The following is an 18089-nucleotide window of genomic DNA, read 5'->3' as shown; positions in this document are numbered from 1 at the left end:
GAGAGGAGACTGTCAAGTTTATGGATGTGGCCAAATTTCATCAGACAGCATTCACTGCGATGGCCATCTCTTTCAAGTTCCTCTCTGCTGCTCATCATTAAAAAAAACTACAATGGCAGAATCTGAGGCCCCCCATCTACAGCCCAGAAACAAGTGGGCTTTTGTTCTGCATCCCTTTTCCTGTAATTTCTCTCTGCGATCTTGGAATAATTACCTCTGCGCTGTTTGATCGCTGAGCTTAGGCAGTATGGCTGGAATGACCAGCTTTCATTCATTTCTAATCGGCACTACAAACACAGGGAGGGAATATGAAGCGCACTTTTTTATGTTGTTGTTCTGCGATTCTAGAATCAATATACAGCCAGCTGCTTCTGTTGTCAATTGAAGTATCGATCTGGGTGAAAGATGACAGGGTTGCATTGCTACAGAAAATCAGATTCCTTTACAGACATAATTTTTTTTCAGCTAGAGAGGAACCATTTGAAAGTAAAAAACTGAATCCTGAAAACAATTTACAAACAAAAGTGTTCTTTTGAAAAAATAGCTACGAGGCTTTTGAATTTAGACAGCCACACAACATGAACTCTTACAAGCTCACAAAACAACACAGCTTAAAGCTACTTTAAATCTGAATGATCTGCAATAATACAATAATTTATTTGTCGTCAGGTGGTTTTATTATGTTTTTAATTGTATTATGTTTTAAATATAATGTATACCATAACTCATGGGTTCGTAAATCAAAGGGGGACTTTGGTTTAGGTCTTTGGATACTAAAGTGTGAAATTTTAGTACGCAGTTTTTTGTTATTCATATTCAGAAATTCTTCATGTACATAAATTTTGCACACTGAGTACGATGCGTATTAATTAATCCATTCAGAAAAACACAAAACATTTCAGAGTCAATTCAAGTGTTTTGTTTTATTTTCTCTTCCTCAAAATATAAAAAGAAAGAGGAATAGGCTCCATATTTTGTGGATGTAATACCGCGTAGAGAGGAAGGAGAGTTCTCCTCTTCATCAAAGAGCTGCTGGATTATCCCAAAATGCAGAAAAAATTTTTCTCAAAAAGGTTTATTTCAGGAAATCAGTGTAATTTTGATACATTGCTTGTAATTCTTCACACATTTTTGTATGCAAACAAATCTTGAACAGTGTAAAAAAATCAGACTCCCCGGACAAATCTGACTCCCCTCTGCATGCATGCACGCACTTCACACAGCGCACACCTGCAGTTAAACTCTCAAACTCACAGCAGTTTATCATAAACCTTTTATCGATGATTTTCCCTGGAATTGACAGCAAGAACCAACATAGAAGCATTTTCTGATTGACAAGCAGCATCCAAAAGTACATACTAACCCTATTTTGCAGTATGGGCTGTCAAAACACCTCTTAAAATGTTTTTTTCGGAAGCGACAAAGTGAAAAAAATTGAACCAGATTTGAATTTTTTAATGACGAACAAAATTAACGTGAGTTTGAAGTTTCAAAATCATTGTGCAATAACCTTTAGAGAAAAAAACATAACATCCAAACATGAACTGAAAAGCAATATGTTGTTTTGTCCTTCATCTCCTGTAAAATACCCAGACTTTCAACAAATCTGATATTTCTCTGCCAGTTTGACAATAATGACAAAATTAAGCTGTGGCCAGTTACATATGAAAACACTCCCTCACCTGTACTCACCGCATGTGAGATGAAGAAAATGAAAGCAACCCAAAACTGTGGAAAAATCAGATGCTCAATGCCTGATCTTTAAAAATAAAGATGAATAATTTAGCAAGTATTTGCCAGAGGTTTGTGATACAACAATAACAGCAGAGCGTGAATTAAATCCTTATTTTCTTGGTATAATTTGTATTGTAACTTTAATGTATTTTTTGTTGGTCAGTTATCTACAAATATAAACAATAAAAACGAATAACATTTGTCTGATATGCTTCAAGGTCTTTTATGCTTCTGCAGCCAAAACACAAACTGCTTTGTTATATAAAATGATAATATAGATAAAAAAGTGAAAAATTCACAGTTTTGAATAATTATGATAACTTTTTGTTTGTTTGTTTTAAATCAAAGAATAGCCTATATTAAACTGTTTTCAATGTTGAGGACAAAAGCATTTTTTGTAAGATTCAGGTTCAGTTTAAAAAGGCTAATATGAAAACAGATATTCCCAAATATGAATAGGCTATAGAGAATTGCACGCAACATACATGCATTAAAAAACAAGGCCCGTCCTAAATCGCCCAACCAAATAAAGTGACAATTTCTTAACCAACCTGGCATACGCAGGTAATGAGACGACCTGTGCATCACTAATGCACAACGGACGAGCACATTCGCATGTTATTTAAAACTACAAAAAAAAACTATTCAGATGGTGATCTGTGGCGCAGCAGAAATATAAACAGTGTGCAGAGTCATAGATTAAGATAATTTTTTTTTAAATCTGTATTTTCAAATCTAGTCAACACTAGGAATGGCTACTGATCTGTGGGAATAGTTACCAAATCAGGACTCCATATTATGCAGTTTTACGTGGTAATTTTTTGCATAAGTATTGTAAATTTATAAAAAATTTAATAAATGGATAATAAAAATGCATTTGCATGTACAATTACCTGTTCAAAGAATATAAAACAGCTCTTTTTCAACAGTGACAATAAAAACAAACATCATTCCTGTTTTTTACTAATTATGTTTAGTGAATATACATTGCGATTTAAAGTCGAATTCTTTAGCATCATTATTCCCGTCTCCAGCATTGCATAATCCTTCAGAAATCTTTCTAAAATACTACACATTTCACTTTGAAACTGCCATGAATCATGCAAGCAGCAGCATAATATTTCTGCAAAAATGTGGCCACAGGCACACATTTGTTCACGAGCCTAGACTGCCTGTACCGCAAATGAAACATGCAAGACAGCCTTAGAATTTGGCCAAAACAAGTTCGCTTAGGAAACAGCATAATTAACATACCCATGATTGAGCACAGTTATGCCTTAAATCACTATTATATTTTAAAATGCTACCTCTGTAGGCAGTTAACTATATTTTATAACTCAGCCTCAATTTAGCCTTCAGTCTTTAATCTTTTGCAAACTTCATGAAGATATTTTGGTACTACACTATTTTACAGTCCCTTTTGACAAACTATGTATATTATTAAAGTTTTTACATAAACTGGTTTATAATTAGGTGATATCCTTATAATACTTAGCCCTTCACCTAATCTCATCCACTGTAACTGACCTTATACAATGACATTTTTTGTTAAATGGATAGTTCACACAAAATGAAAATTCTGTCATTATTTATGCAGCCTTTACTTGTTAAAAACTTTTATGAAAAGATCTTTTTAAGAATGCTGAAACATGGAACGATTGACTTTCATATTAAGAAAAAAACAGCGACTATGGAAGTTAACAGACACAGGTTTTCAGCTTTCTTCAAACATATCTTTTTTTGTGTGTTCAGCAGAAGAAAGTAAATAGTCAGTATATTTCCATTAAGGTGAATTATCATACAGTGTGAATTTTTGACTCTTCTTTAAAAATACCATGATATATTTGCAGATGTTTATTTGAAAAATAATGCTTTTATTGGAAAATGTGCTTTCTGTGCCGGAATGTCTGTCTTTGTTTTGGTCTCTTTAACCCGCCCAATACCAGCTGAGCCAATTTATTTCAGCACCCTGGGTTGTCTTTGTGGATAACAGCATATTTGATTTAGACTCCGAAATGAGACGCATATTCAGAGTTCCACATGAGGTTATTAATTAGCAAAATAACAAATAATACTAATATATTAATATTTCTTCTATCACATTCCGTTGGTTTGCTGCCATCAGACACACGACTGTTGATGTTGTCAATCTGGCAACCTGCTCCTGCGTGCATTTTGAACCAAGCGTGCAATACCTACTTTAACCACTGGGTTTCAACTTACATACTGCAGCTTTAAGTAAACTGTAAGTATGTGTTTAGTTCACATTTTACAAAATTAAGAGCAACAATTTACCCCCTGCACAGTAAAAAATTGTAGTTGCCTTAAATTTGAAAGTTGAATCAACTTTACAAGTCATTTCAACTTACATTAAATTTAAAACATCAATTTAAATTTTGTATATATTTCAATTTGTTTAGTTAAAACCAAATTAACTTAAAATACATTAAAATAATACACAAGCATATGTTGCTATGGCTTTTGATCATAAGCTGCTTTTACTGCTTTCATTAAAAAATATCTTCAATTCAGAACTAAAGCGGCAATCACACTTTTTGGGATAGACTTCCATTCATACAAATGTGAATGCAGCAGACTAGAAATGCGAAACCTGTCACACGAGCTTGCATGCTGCTGAGACCAATAGAAGATCAAAATGTCTGAAGGTCAGAGAGGTCACATTTTGAAAAATACAAAAAAATTGAATATGGAGCAACTGCTTGCTTTATCAATGACTACGCTTACATGGACATCAGTAATCAAGTTATTTCCCTTAATCTGAATAGGACTATAATATAATTAAGGTGTTTACATGAGTTGCTTTTTTAATGTTCCTTTCATGATCCAATTTTACATGTTACAGCACATAATTCGATTAACTTCATTTCGTCCCCACGCTATCCACATTTCCTTTGGAGTTTCATCTAATTTCAGGTGTTTCAATTATTGTTATTAATTATTATTAATGTTTCAATACATTTCATGCATGCCCGTCATGACAAACGAGATATTGGATGCGAGTATGAACTGCTGGAAGACTTGTTTGAATGTAATTTGATATCGTATGATGTATGTGGAAAAAACCTCAGCATTTCACGATGTGTGTCAGTGGTTCTTTACTGACTCTGTAGTTGCAGAAAACAGTGTCAAACAGCCGTGTGTAATAGTTTGATTGCGGTGTTTACAGGTCTGTACTGCACTTCAATAATGTAGCTAAAATTGGCATACTCCACATGTCTTAATTTGATTTCTGTTTAGTTCAATTATGACTTCAGTCGTATTAAGTTCATTAAAAATTGCTGTTTATATGGTAGACTCTTAATCAGAGTACTGTCTTAATCGCATTACAATCGGATTATTGGTGTCCATGTAAACATACTCAATGTCTAATCATCTTGTTTTATTTTGGTCTTTTCGCATCACTGTATGACAGAAGTCTGCATACTCAAACTTGTGTGGCCGTGGCTTTAGCTGCTATGTTGTTTTCTAAATGCTCCTCTCATACCTCAGCTTTGGCAATCAATCATTGTCTCACATCATATATTTGACTATCCAAGCTGGCAGAGGAGGGGTATTAAACCGTCACTCTCTTTTAGTCAGGCAGGTTATAGGACACGTTTCAGGTGAGGCTGACCATAGCGATATGAGAGCATCTAGCCTGTGATTACAGATGTGCATGCGGCGCGTGACCAGCAGGCAGAAAACTCAGCTGCTTGAAGGACACAAACTCTCTCAGGTAATCATTGTCTCCTCTGACCCTCCTCTTGCTGTGTGGCATATTTTACATGCCAGAATACCTCAGTCTCCTTAGAGGTCAACTGTCCAATTACAGTCAGAGTTGCACCCCAATCCCCCTGGACAGTCACCCCTCCTGTTTCATTCTTCTATCTGACCTCTCTCTCTCTCTCTCTGATGGCAGCCGAATTCAGATGAGCTTATTCAGCTGCTGGGATATAAGGGTAAATATGACAGCTCCTCTTTTAAATAAAAACACAGGCCTTCCATCAGGCGTCAGTCTGAAGCGTTTGAGTGGCAGCTGGCTTTTAAAATCGGATCTGCATCTCATCAAGGTGACTGGGCTGTGGAGATCAAAATCTCTACAGAATTATAATATTAAGGCAGATACTGGCTGCTCGTGGCTTTTCATCAGGTCAGCATTTCAGATCACATTGCTCGAGTCAATAATGTCATTTAAAATGCATGAGGGTTACAAATACTGCTTATCATTGCATACATGTTAAATGGAGTGAGATATTAGGCCTTTTTCCTTACACCTAGCGAGCTGTATTGACCTATGAATGGGGGCAGGGTGCAGCATCAGAGTGCACAATCCACCTGGATGATGTGACGGCAACCGTATTGTGCCAGACTGCACACCACACACCAGCTGATTGGTGGGGAGGAGACAGAGTGATGAAGCCACTTGTGATGTGGGGATGGTTAGGGGGCCATGATGGACAGAGGCCAGTGGATTTGTTTTTTTTTTCGATGGATATCCTGGGAGTTTTAATGACCAAAGAAACTCAGGACATGGATTTAACGTCTCATCCAAAAGTTATCGCTCATTGAGCAGTATAGTGTCCTCTTCACCAGTGTTTCTCAGGAACATTTTCAGTGGGTCGCGGAGTGTGTGGTCAAAAAAACTAAAGTTTAATTTAGCTTATTTTGCTTATACTTTTATTTTGAAATGCATGCACGACAACCCTACTGTTTAACATGTGAAATTTCATTTAATTATAGCAAAAAATATGTGGAAGTGGAAGTGCGACCCTGAATATGTAAAGTATGTATTCACATATTTTGACGACAAAAAAAGCCTTAAAGCCTCAGTGTGCCATATGTAGTGATGTGCTCTCACAAGAGAGCATGAAACCTTCTAAATTAAACTGACATTTAGAAACCAGACAACATGTTTTTAAAATTTCAGTTTAGTTCATGGTAACTAAACCTTTCCTTACCCTAACCACTGTTAACAGTGTTTGTCGTATTACTTTGTAATATTTCTATAATTTGATACATTTTGTTAAATGACAGCAATAAAATATTGTTTATTTGTAAGTTTTGGTGATTTTCTTATGATTTATCTGTCACTACTTCTGTATGTTAACAAATAAATACAAATTAAGTATAATTCCTAAAACTGTATTTTAGTTCCTAAAAATTTGGGTCGCGGCCTGATGACCATGTAAAAATTTGGGTTCTATGGCCAAACCAGTTGAGAATCTCTGCTCTTCACTATACTAGGACGTTAGAGCTCACATAGACTACAGGTTGAGCGCCCCCTGCAGGTCTCACTAACACCACTTCCGGCAGCAACCTAGCTTTCCCATGTGGTCTTTCATCCAGATACTGAGTGCTTAGCTTCAGTGAAATCATGTGAGAGTTGCAGAAAGCTAGTTGTCAGCAGAATAAAACGATTTCAACTTTCACCAACAGCAGAACCAACTTCAGGAGCATTGGACCAATCAGAAGAATTTAGAGGTGGGTTTAAAGTTGCAATCTTCTGCTTACGGTAGCGAGTAGGCATGGCCCCTCAGTTGCTGCACTGCAGTGGTCTTTTCTGTCTAACTCCAGTGACTGCACATCTGGACTGTCTGTTTTTATCACAGGACCATTGTGACTTGATGGTTCAGAACGAATGCATGTACTGTGCTGGTACATTGCATTAATGTTTTTGATGCAACTACATATGGGCCACTGCCATATCACCCCAAGACCTGGATGGGAACCACATGGGAAAACTAGGTAGCTGTTGGAAGTGGTGTTAGTGAGGCCAGCAGGGGACGCTCAACCTGCTGTCTATGAGAGTCCTTAATGCCCCAATAAAAGTGAAGAGGACAAAATACTGTCAGTGGGCACCGCCTTTCAGATGTGATGTAACACCAAGGTTCTGACTCTCTGTGGTCATTACAAATTCCATGGCACTTCTCGTTAAGAGAAAGAGCATAATGCCGGTGTCCTGGCCAAATTCCCTCTATTGGCCCTTACCTATCATGGCCTCCCAATCATCCCAATCCACCAAATTGGCTCACAGTCTCCACCTATGGATGGTGTGTGGTAAGCACACTGGCGCTGTTGTCCTGTGGCTGCCGTCACATCATCCACGTGGATGCTGCCACTGGTGGTGGTGTGGAGAGACCTCTCCTCATGATTGTGAAGCACTTTGGGTGTATTACATTACACTGCATTACATTTTACACAATAGTTTAGGCTATCCAATTTAAAGTGGAACAGAATTTCATTAGGATAAAGTTTGCAGTTTAAAACATATCAAAAAAAAATGTGTACTGATTTAAAATACTGCAACATGTAAAAAAAAGATTTAAAGTGTACTTAAAAGTAAACTTTAATTTTGAAATTATTTCAAAGTGCACTTTTTCAATATATGTGTACTTGGGTGCAGCAAGAGAATGTTTTATTTCATTATTATTTTAGTAGGCAGCTTTTCAAAATATACTTTTGAGATTTGATATTACTAGGGCACATTCAGTAATTCAATAATACAATATTCAAATAAGCATTACAATTCCTCCATGCTTTAGATAACTCACAATGACTCAAAATACATTTTAATTGGAATTTTCAGCATTGTATTAAAATCTAAGTTATTAATAATCAACATAATTAAACTTGCAGTACATTCTGAAATTGCCTTCTCAATGCTCGGGTCCATGAGATCCTGCCTTTGTGCTCTGCCAAAAAAAGGTATCACGGGTCGCCTAAAAATACTGCCTCACTAGTCAGCTCACTAGCTTTGGCACACAGCAGAGATAAAAAAGAGAGAGACGCTCACTGGGGTTTGGTGGAAAGAGTGTGCAGCTCTTGCAGTGGATGATTTCCTTCACTATAGGCATGTCTTGCGAAACTGGCGGGGGCACAATCCCAAGGCCGGGCATCATGGGGTTCATTGGAGCAATGCCAGTCATCATACCAAGGCTGGGGTCAAAATCTGTAGAAACACAAAGAGGACATCACAAAGGACTGAGTAAATAAAAGCCACTTTAGCCTGTGTGTTGATGCCATTATGCTGCGCACAAATTAAAGCTATGAGAGCTAAACATTCGCTCTCCACAATAAATAAACAAATAAGTCTAATACATATTTAAAAGGCTTTCCGAATGAATAGCTTTTTACTGACTCATTCCCCCAGCTGTTTGCCTTGGCTTGTTACTATGCGCGAGTGGTCCATCTGTGGGCAAAAAAAGAAGTGAACACTGGCTTTCATTTACAGGTATTGGTTTAGACTACAGCTGCATGACAGCATGGAGCTCTTTGAAATGGAAATGACGGAGCCCTCACGCTCTGCGGTCTCTCCTGCACCTGTGGAGAGTTTATAAGTCTGTCTAACCTTACTAAGAGCACTCCACTAGCATGCTTCAAAAATTTCCCATATTTGCAGCCATGCCATATAAACAAGCTCTGTCTCTGGCATGGGGGTGGTGGTGTAGGAGTAGCCAAAAAGTTGTGCGAGAAAATGCATCTCACTACAAGGAAATAAAGGAATAACCCATTTCAGGGTGGATTCACAGTCTACATTCATGCTGTATTGTGACAAAAAAAATAAACAAAAAAATAAAAATAAATAAAACGTCTATGTAGTTCGCCATCTCAGAAAAAGCATAATGAGAGAAGATGATGCAAAAAAGCATGTCTAAAATAAAGACCTATGATGTGCAAATCACACTATAAATAAATGCATAACACTTTTCAGCAAAGAACATAACACATATTTATGTTTATATCTACTTATTAGGCTTATTAAAAAAATTACATTACTATAAAAAGACAAAACAAACATTTTATATACTTAAAATTCAGCTTTTAAATGAATTATGTAAAAAAAAAACAGTTTGGGAAGGAAAAAGCATATTAAAGTAGCTTGGTACCCTGTAAAAAACTGTTCATTAGCAGCTTTATGCATTTTGTGATTCAATTTTTATATTTTTTATTTTCAATTCTCCCAATTATGTATGCTTTTGAATTGCATAATGGGATCTTGAACTACTTTTAACCTTTAAAAGTTCTAAAATGACTTTTAATAACATTTTAATAGTGTGAAGTGATATATTGTCTGGGTTGGTGTTGTATATTATGCTACAAATAACTTGTTTTAAAAACTATAATAAACCAAATAGCATAGCACCGTGTACTGACCTCTAGTACACTGCATTCATTTTTAGAGAATAATCTACATAATAATGTAATAAATTGCCAGTACACTTTCTGTTAACATACAGGCTTATTTCTCTATTTATTATTTCTTATATATTATATCAGAATCCTGCATGGGTCCTTTTTGGTAAACCCAAACCCGCAATAATTAAAAGAACACCCGACCCATCACCTAAAAGCAGCACCAATATTAGGGATGTCCGGATCAGGTTTTTTTTTGCCCTCGAGTCCGAGTTCGAGTCATTTGATTTTGAGTATCTGCTAATACCGAAAACAGATCTGATACTTCTATAATACATAAAAAAAGAATAAAGAAGAGCAAAGGATCCAGTTGTTCCTTATTTTTTATTTCATTCACCTTATTTTAACATTTAACAAATCTATTAAATAAACAGAGCACTTCTATGAGTTAGCTTGAACGATTAAGTAATAAATAACATCAATTCTTCACTTTTAGACTTTAGTGCAACAGTAAATATAAAACAAATCTACTATAAAAACAAATAGCTCCTCAACTTAAAAGTTTTTCTCTTGAGTGTCTCTTTTGAAACTCTGTGTAATGTAAAGGGGACGATGACAACAGATGTGCGGATCCTAATGCAGGTTTATTAACAAGAATGGTCAGGCAGGCAACAGTCAACACAGGCGCAAACAGATGTATACAGGCAAATCTAGAGCGTGGTCATACAACAGGTAACAAAGTTCACAAATAGATAAACAAGACTCAGCAACAATGTGTGTGTGCTGTCTTTTATAGCCCATTTGATTAGACAGCTTCAGCTGTTTGTGCTTGCAATCAAAGGTGAACCAGAACAGGTGTAAGAGTACAGGTATGATGGAATTTGTAGTTCATTTGGAGGCATATTTGTAGATTTGCGATCTGCATGGGTGATTGTGACACTCTGCAACCTGCTAGAAGGTAAGCTGGCATCAAAGCTTAAGTGTAACGCAGGAAAGAGACCAGTAGCACCATGATGAGCTTAAATCTTTTTTCAAGTTGTGATAAGCGAAAAGAGTTGAGTGCTCGCTGTCCATCAGTTGCCACACGATTGCCTACAATGCTGCACACTGATTGACTACAGGACCTACATTCTGCCTGTCCTGTTTATTACCAACCTGCACCTGAACCGCAAAAGACACAGGAATAATTATCCCACCCGTTACATCAAAAATTAGTGGTTTACCCATACCCACCCGCATGCAGGACTCTTGAAATTTCAACATCAAAAGTCGACAGAGCTGAGATCAAGGTCCCATGATGGAATCGTCATGATGCAATTGTAAATACACACACACACACACACACACACACACACACACACACACACACACACACACACACACACACACACACACACACACACACACACACACACACACACACACGAAACTTGTGTATATATGTATATGTATATCTATCTATCTATCTATCTATCTATCTATCTATCTATCTATCTATCTATCTATCTATCTATCTATCTATCTATCTATCTATCTATATAGCGTGCTTAGAAAACATGCCTTTATTTCCTGGCATTCCATTAATAAACTTTCCTTGAAAACCATTAATAAACTGCTCACATGTTAAAAACAGGCAATTTGAACCTTTATTAGTACTGTACATGAAGCTGTGCACTTTTTACTAGATGACTATTCAGTCAAGTAAAAAAAAAAAAAAAAGTACAAATTAGCCCAAAATGCATTGCACTTTTCTTGAAAATTCTTTCACATCTTTCATAACTCTTCAGGTCAGCAATATTACATGACAGAGATTCATTTTTTTTGTTATTAGAATATATCAGAGGACATAAAACAGGTAAGCTAAAAACTTTATAAGAACTTCTTCCATAAGATCTACTAGACATGAAGCTATTTCACAGAGAGGGTCAGGATGGAGTGTGAAGATAAACTGGCAGATGTGTGAGAGAGGTGGAAGCCCTTCAGCAGCCGACAGGTCCAGATCACGGCCTCTCTTGGAGATTTATTAACACAAGTGAGACAGGACCTGCTGCATGTACAAAAAGAAGAGCTGACCGCCATAATCATCAGCCTTAATGAGTGTGTTAGTATTGATATTTCTGTCTCACAGCAGCTCAATGGAGGCAGGAGATAAGATGGCTCACTGTTGTATAGATGCCATTGCTTCTGCTGTGTATTCTAGGACTGTAAGTCTAAATCAGTACCTTTTAATTACGATTCAATATTGCACCTACAGTACAGTCACAACAGAAAAATATGTTTCTACTAATATTTCTGTAAAATCCCATAAAATTTGCTGAGACAAACACTAGAGGCAGTAAAACACCATTAACTTTTATTCCTTTTATGCCAATTATGTCTACGCAAATTATGATTATGGGTAAATGTGAAACAGTAAATGCCCCAGACTTCCTCACTCAGCTTCCACTACATCTACGCTGATACTTTTACTCTACTAAGTTTCTCAGTGGGATTGGAAAGCAGTGTGTTGAGCATATTTGTTCCACTGGCCTTGTTCCGCTCTCATTATTTTCGCTCCCACTTCACTCATCTCATAATCCCTCATTGCCCCTCGCAGACCAGACGGTACCCTCAAGACTGAGCTCAAATGTGTCACAATGGCAGCAGCACCCATGGATGGAGACAATGGCTAAGCAATGAGCCTCCTGTTCCCTCACTCTGCTCGAGCCTCTGTATGTTGGACAGGAGCAGGCCTTGGCTTCCTGTAAATGATGAGATCCACTCATCTCTCAGGGTTCATGTCCCCTGAAGCATTTTGAACTGCAGAAACAGAAGAGCTGTTCTTTTTTCTGTTGGTGTCAATGGAAGCACTGCTTTTTAAAAACAATGGCAGTGTAGATAGGGGCTGATGAGCATTTTACGCTCACTTACTGTTGCAGATGTGCTTGTTGGTAAGCGTTTTTAGGGCAGCACTTGCATTTCTGCAGCGCAAAAAACACTTTGTTGGACATGCACCCTTACACAATGTCCTAACAAACCACAACGCCACAAGATTTAGCAAATAAGCAATTTGGCTGTCTGCACAAAATGTGATGCAACATGACAGAAACATTTAAATACAAGCCAATGCACTCTCAAGCAAATGGAAAAGGCTTTTCCTTCTCAAATAGAAATGTTTTTTTTTTTTTTTTGGAGTATCACGGCCAAGTCGCATTTAGTTAGGACACAGTGTTAGGCTGTAGCGCTGGTTATTTTTCAATGGATGGCTTTTAGTGTCATCTTGCACCTCTGTCTTCAGGTGCCCAGGATTGAGCCCCTTTCTTTAGCACTGCCTGCTTTCTATCACGTCAGACAGTAGCAAATCCTGTTGAGTCAATCCACCCTTACTACAGTATGAAGATCTTCCAGCACCAGCCTTAAGCATCCTTGGTGGCAGAATTTGCTCGATCCTTGTACATGTCAGTCGAGGAAAGATTTTTTCCTCAGTGTTTAGGCCCTCATTTATCCTTTTTCAAACCAGTATGGACCAGGGTAGGGTTAAACTAGCTGTTCGTAAGTTCTTTCTTAAACTGCAATGTAAAGTCAACACTAGGAGCTTAGTAACTACTAGCTAGTTAGTAACAAATTTTGTTCTTACTTCGGTTGCCCCACATGTTCTTAAGGCAAACCGTAGTTAGTAGGTTGTAAGCTCTCTGTAAAGTCATGTGCGTCCCATTGAATTTCGTAATATGCAATAAGAAGCATTTAAATTGTTAAACTGCTATAAAAATTAGCAACTAATTTGCCTATATATAACAGTCCTATGAAATTGAAATGACAAATTTCATTTTTTATAATACTTTACATTACAGTCAGTCACTATAACAGACGACGCAAATACCTGCATCATGAGCTGTGAATGCACATGAAATACACAAGAAGTCAGGTGCTAGTTTGGAGCCAGTGCTATTAACGGTTCAAGCTGGTTTGTCTGGTAAACTGCTTAGCTTTTTCACAATCTAGAGAGCCACTGAAGAGCTACTGTAGGTCTGGCACCACTGCATATGCCTCTTCTTTCTCCAAAAAGTGTAAGCACCAAATACAAACAAGGTATCAGCAATAACTTTGCAAACCTATATAAGACAAATCAAAACACGTTCAATTAAATAGACAGATACAAAAAAAAAGAATGATCATGTCTTCACCATTATGTTCTGCTACGATTTTAAATGTGGCACACAGTCAAAATGGTTTCAGCCTCTGATGCAATTGGTTCTTACTTGTAGCCAAGCAAAGTTTTGTTGCCACTTAAGAACCACTTTTCCTGGTTCAGAGCCATTGCTTTGAACTAATTAAAATTGAAACTAGGCTTCGGCTCCAAACCAGCACTCAAACTGCCTTGATGGAAAATGGGTAATTGTTCCTGGGTTTTGGCTCCAAAATACACACAAAAATAACAGTACAATAGGTATCACTGAGTGATAACTGTTCAGGAATTAACATGTACACTGGGGTAGCTGTGGCCTAATGGTTTGAGATCAGGTTCGAATTCGAGCACCGGCAATGATTATAGGTCGTGAGAGAATTCCACCTTCAATACCATGGCTGAGGTGAGTGCCTTGAGCAAGGCACCGGTCCTCCAACTGCTCCCCAGACACTGCATCAATGGGTATATTCACGTGGTGTGTGTTAACAGTGTGTGCTGTGTGCATGTTCACTGTTGTGTCTGTGCACTTAGATGGGTTAAACGCAGATCCACACATACTGAGTATCGTCCACCTTACTTGGCCACATGTCACAACTTTCCTTTAGTGTCTGATCTTATCTATATATGGGTAAAAATGCTCCCCATGTCCGCGGCAATAGCCTAGTGGTTAAGTGCGTCGACATATAGCACCATAGTGCTCACGGTGACCTGAGTTGGATTTCCGGCTTGAGGTCCCATGCCGACCCTTCTACTCTCTCTGCTCTCAATGCTCTCTTGTCTGTCATTCACTATTCTATCCCAACAAAACTAAAATATAAAACTTAGCTAAAAAATAATTATTAAAACAAAAAATAAAAATTTTCCCCATAAAAAAATGTTTAATGACAAAACAAACAATTGGAATGTGCAATGAATGATCACAGAAACGTGGAATATGGTTTTGCATTTATGAGCCGGTTTAAAAACTGAGAATTACCGATAAACTTTCACTCTAAATTCAATTTCTATCAACAGTTGAGTGTTTCAAATAGCTCATTTTTGTGACTAGATGTGATTTCATAAGGTACCAATATTGACCCTTTAATGTACTGTACAATAAATATGTATCATTTAAAAAGTGCTGTATATCCACAGTGATAGCTTTTGTACTCTTTGAGAATGCTGCAAGTTTCAAAGTGTTGACATTCATTCTTCATGTTCGAGCATACACAGCCATTCGAATCTTTCTGGCTCGAGACTTCCCGTCCCATTCACTTCCATTCATTTTTAGACAACAGCTTGTTCTAATTCTTTAAACAGCTCGTTCTGCTGCTTGATGTTGCAAACTAATATTTTCTTATTATATTATTCTGCTTTGTCTGTACAGTCATGCAAACACTTGTTTGTAGAGGAAGTAGTTTGACCATTTTCTGTGTGTGTGTGTGTGTGTGTTTGTGTGGCGCAGGTGTCGCTCTTTAACATTTGCTCCATTTGGCAAGTGTCCCACTTGTCGCATTAAGACTCATTATTGCACAGTTCCCTGCGCAATACTACTGTATGTTATCACATCAAAACACTTTAACCATAGTGTATGATTTGTCTTCAAGACTGAACCTGTGTAAAAACCTGTGAGCGTATAAGGTTCTGAGAAAATTGAACACATTTTTAAACTGATGCAAAACATGCCAATATTAATGTAATACCGGTTTTGCAAAAATTCTGCAATATGCACTTTCCATTGGCTTGGGTTAATTTATCCTGCATGTTGAACTTTTCAGCAGTCACCCAATCAAATTGTACCCTGCCGAACCAAATTACTATTATCATTATTATTATTATATTAAATACTATGACTATCGCTTACTTAAAAGGCAAGTGCTATATTAACAGAAATGTCACAGATAAATTAAAGACTCATAAATAAAGGAGAAAAAAGAGGAAGAGTTTATATTACAACTGTTGTCTGTTTTCAGATATTACAAAAGATGATTTAAATCATCAAGAACTTGATGAAAACAAAACAATATCTGTAAAAGAGCAGGAAACAAACATTTCATTAGAAATTCTGCTATGTAGTGGTCCTGTTTAACTAGCTCTTTATAAATAGTGTTAATTATGTAAAGTTAGTTTGATTTCTTACAGCAATTAGCAATTACAACTTTTGTGCTGCTTTGAAAATACTCAAGACTCTTGTATGATCAATAACTGCAATTTCATGAAAACATAATTAACAAGCAAATGTATTAATTGCAATTGCATTAGAAAGAAAATGTGTGAATGTGTAAATGAACAGCCCTGATAATCAAATGGCATAAAAATCTGAGGATAAATCAAAGGATATGGTTTTGAAAGGGAAATATTAATAGCAGTCGAAGGAACACGGCAGACTATGAAAAACTTTGAAAGCTGCACCTTTCGATCCCGAACGGAAAGCAACTAGAGGCAAATCTTTGTGAATCTGCATATGTAGTGTGACCATGCAATGGAGATTAAATAAGGATACAGAAGTACAGCAGACAGAGTTGAACAAATTACTGTGAAAGACTTGCATCATTTTCAGCCTATGATTCCTTCATAATGACGGTGCAGAAGTGAACTTTCTAATCTAAGGAATAATAATCAAAACATTAGGTGTGTGTCTGTGCATACTCCAATAAAGCCTCTTAATAATGGAGTTCTTTATGCATGAAATTAATTGTTCTATTAAGAAAGAATTCATTAAACAAAAACAAAAAAAAAAATCAGATGATATTAAATACATTTATAATGTTTCAAATAAATTGTGTTCTTTTGAAAAGAAGAGAAATAATAGCTCTAAATAATGGAGCACTTTATGCGTTTAATTAATTTTTCTATTCAGCAAGGATGCATTAAGAAATCAGGTGACAGTAAATACATTTATAATATTTACAAAAATGATGTATGCATTTTGGTTTGGTTTATTTACTCAGTTTATATATTATTTATTTTACTTAATTACCTTGTACTGTTTGGTCTATATGTTAATGCTTTGTATTAATATAACCTGTCCTCAGGTCTCAACAATGGCTCCCAGTTACATTCAGAATAGATTTTTAAAGTATTATTACTTGTCTATAAATCACTGAATGGCCTAGGACCTCAATTTATGTACAGATATGCTGACTGAATACAAACCCAACAGATCATTCAGATCTTAAGGATCATATAAACTAGAAGTTCCAAGAGTTCAGTCAAAGCAGGGTGAATCAGTTTTCAGCTACTATGCCCCTCGCTGCTGGAATCAGCTTCCAGAAATGATCAGATGTGCTCCAACATTAGGCACATTCAAATCAAGACTGAAACCACATCTGTTTAGCTGTGCCTTTACTGAATGAGCACTGTGCTGCGTCCGACAGATCACACTATTATGCTTTTCTTTTCTTTTTCATTATCTTATAACCCTTTTAAACACATTTTTATCTGTTGTTTTATGCTTATTTTTATAATTCTTATTATTTGTTTTATTTTCTTACCTTTGTCTCTTTTATTCCTGTTTATGTAAAGCACTTTGAGTTGCCACTGTGTATGAAATGTGCAATATAAATAAACTTGCCTTGCCTTGTAGTTGATATTTATCTGTTTTATTTGCATATAAGACAATCAAAAGTACAAATGATAAAATAAATGAAAATTAAGTATATAAAATATAACTTTTAGAAATGTTCTGCAATAGAAAAAGTTTTTTAAACTGTAAATATTACTGTTTGAATGTTTACATTTAATTTCTACTCACTGGACACTTTATTAGGTACACCTGTCTAACTGCTCGTTAACGGAAATTTCTAATCAGCCAATCACATTGCAACAACACAATGCCTTGTTGATGACAGAGGTCAGAGGAGAATGGCCAGACGTTCCAGCTGATAGAAAGGCAACAGTAACTCACTTGAAAATTTTTTTTATTTACAATCAGGGGCTAATAGGCAATGCTAACCAGCCAAACCTTAAGCGATTAATACCTTGGAAAAATGTAATCGTAAGGAACAGCATTTATTTTCTACAAAATGGAACCATAAACTGTATAACCCCATTATCGGCGATGATAAATGAAGAGAAA

General features: G+C 36.5%; 1 protein-coding gene across 17 annotated transcripts in view; it reads right to left on the bottom strand.

The window, feature by feature from the left end:
• enox2 (ecto-NOX disulfide-thiol exchanger 2) overlaps positions 1-18089 on the bottom strand; it is a 403527-nt gene that overhangs the window by 98425 nt on the left and 287013 nt on the right. For all 17 annotated transcript variants that reach the window (XR_012389699.1, XR_012389696.1, XR_012389700.1 and 14 more), the window contains one exon: positions 8528-8683. Coding sequence is in view for 9 of the 17 variants with exons in the window: in XM_073921806.1 (XP_073777907.1) it covers positions 8528-8683 (156 nt within the window). In the remaining 8 variants the exon portion in view is untranslated. The remainder of the gene's footprint in view (positions 1-8527; positions 8684-18089) is intronic.

The sequence above is a fragment of the Danio rerio genome, chromosome 14 (genome assembly GCF_049306965.1).
Source record: "Danio rerio strain Tuebingen ecotype United States chromosome 14, GRCz12tu, whole genome shotgun sequence".
Classification (NCBI taxonomy): domain Eukaryota; kingdom Metazoa; phylum Chordata; class Actinopteri; order Cypriniformes; family Danionidae; genus Danio; species Danio rerio.
The sequence above is the reverse complement of the archived record's forward strand: the minus strand, read 5'-3'. Positions and strand labels throughout refer to the sequence as shown.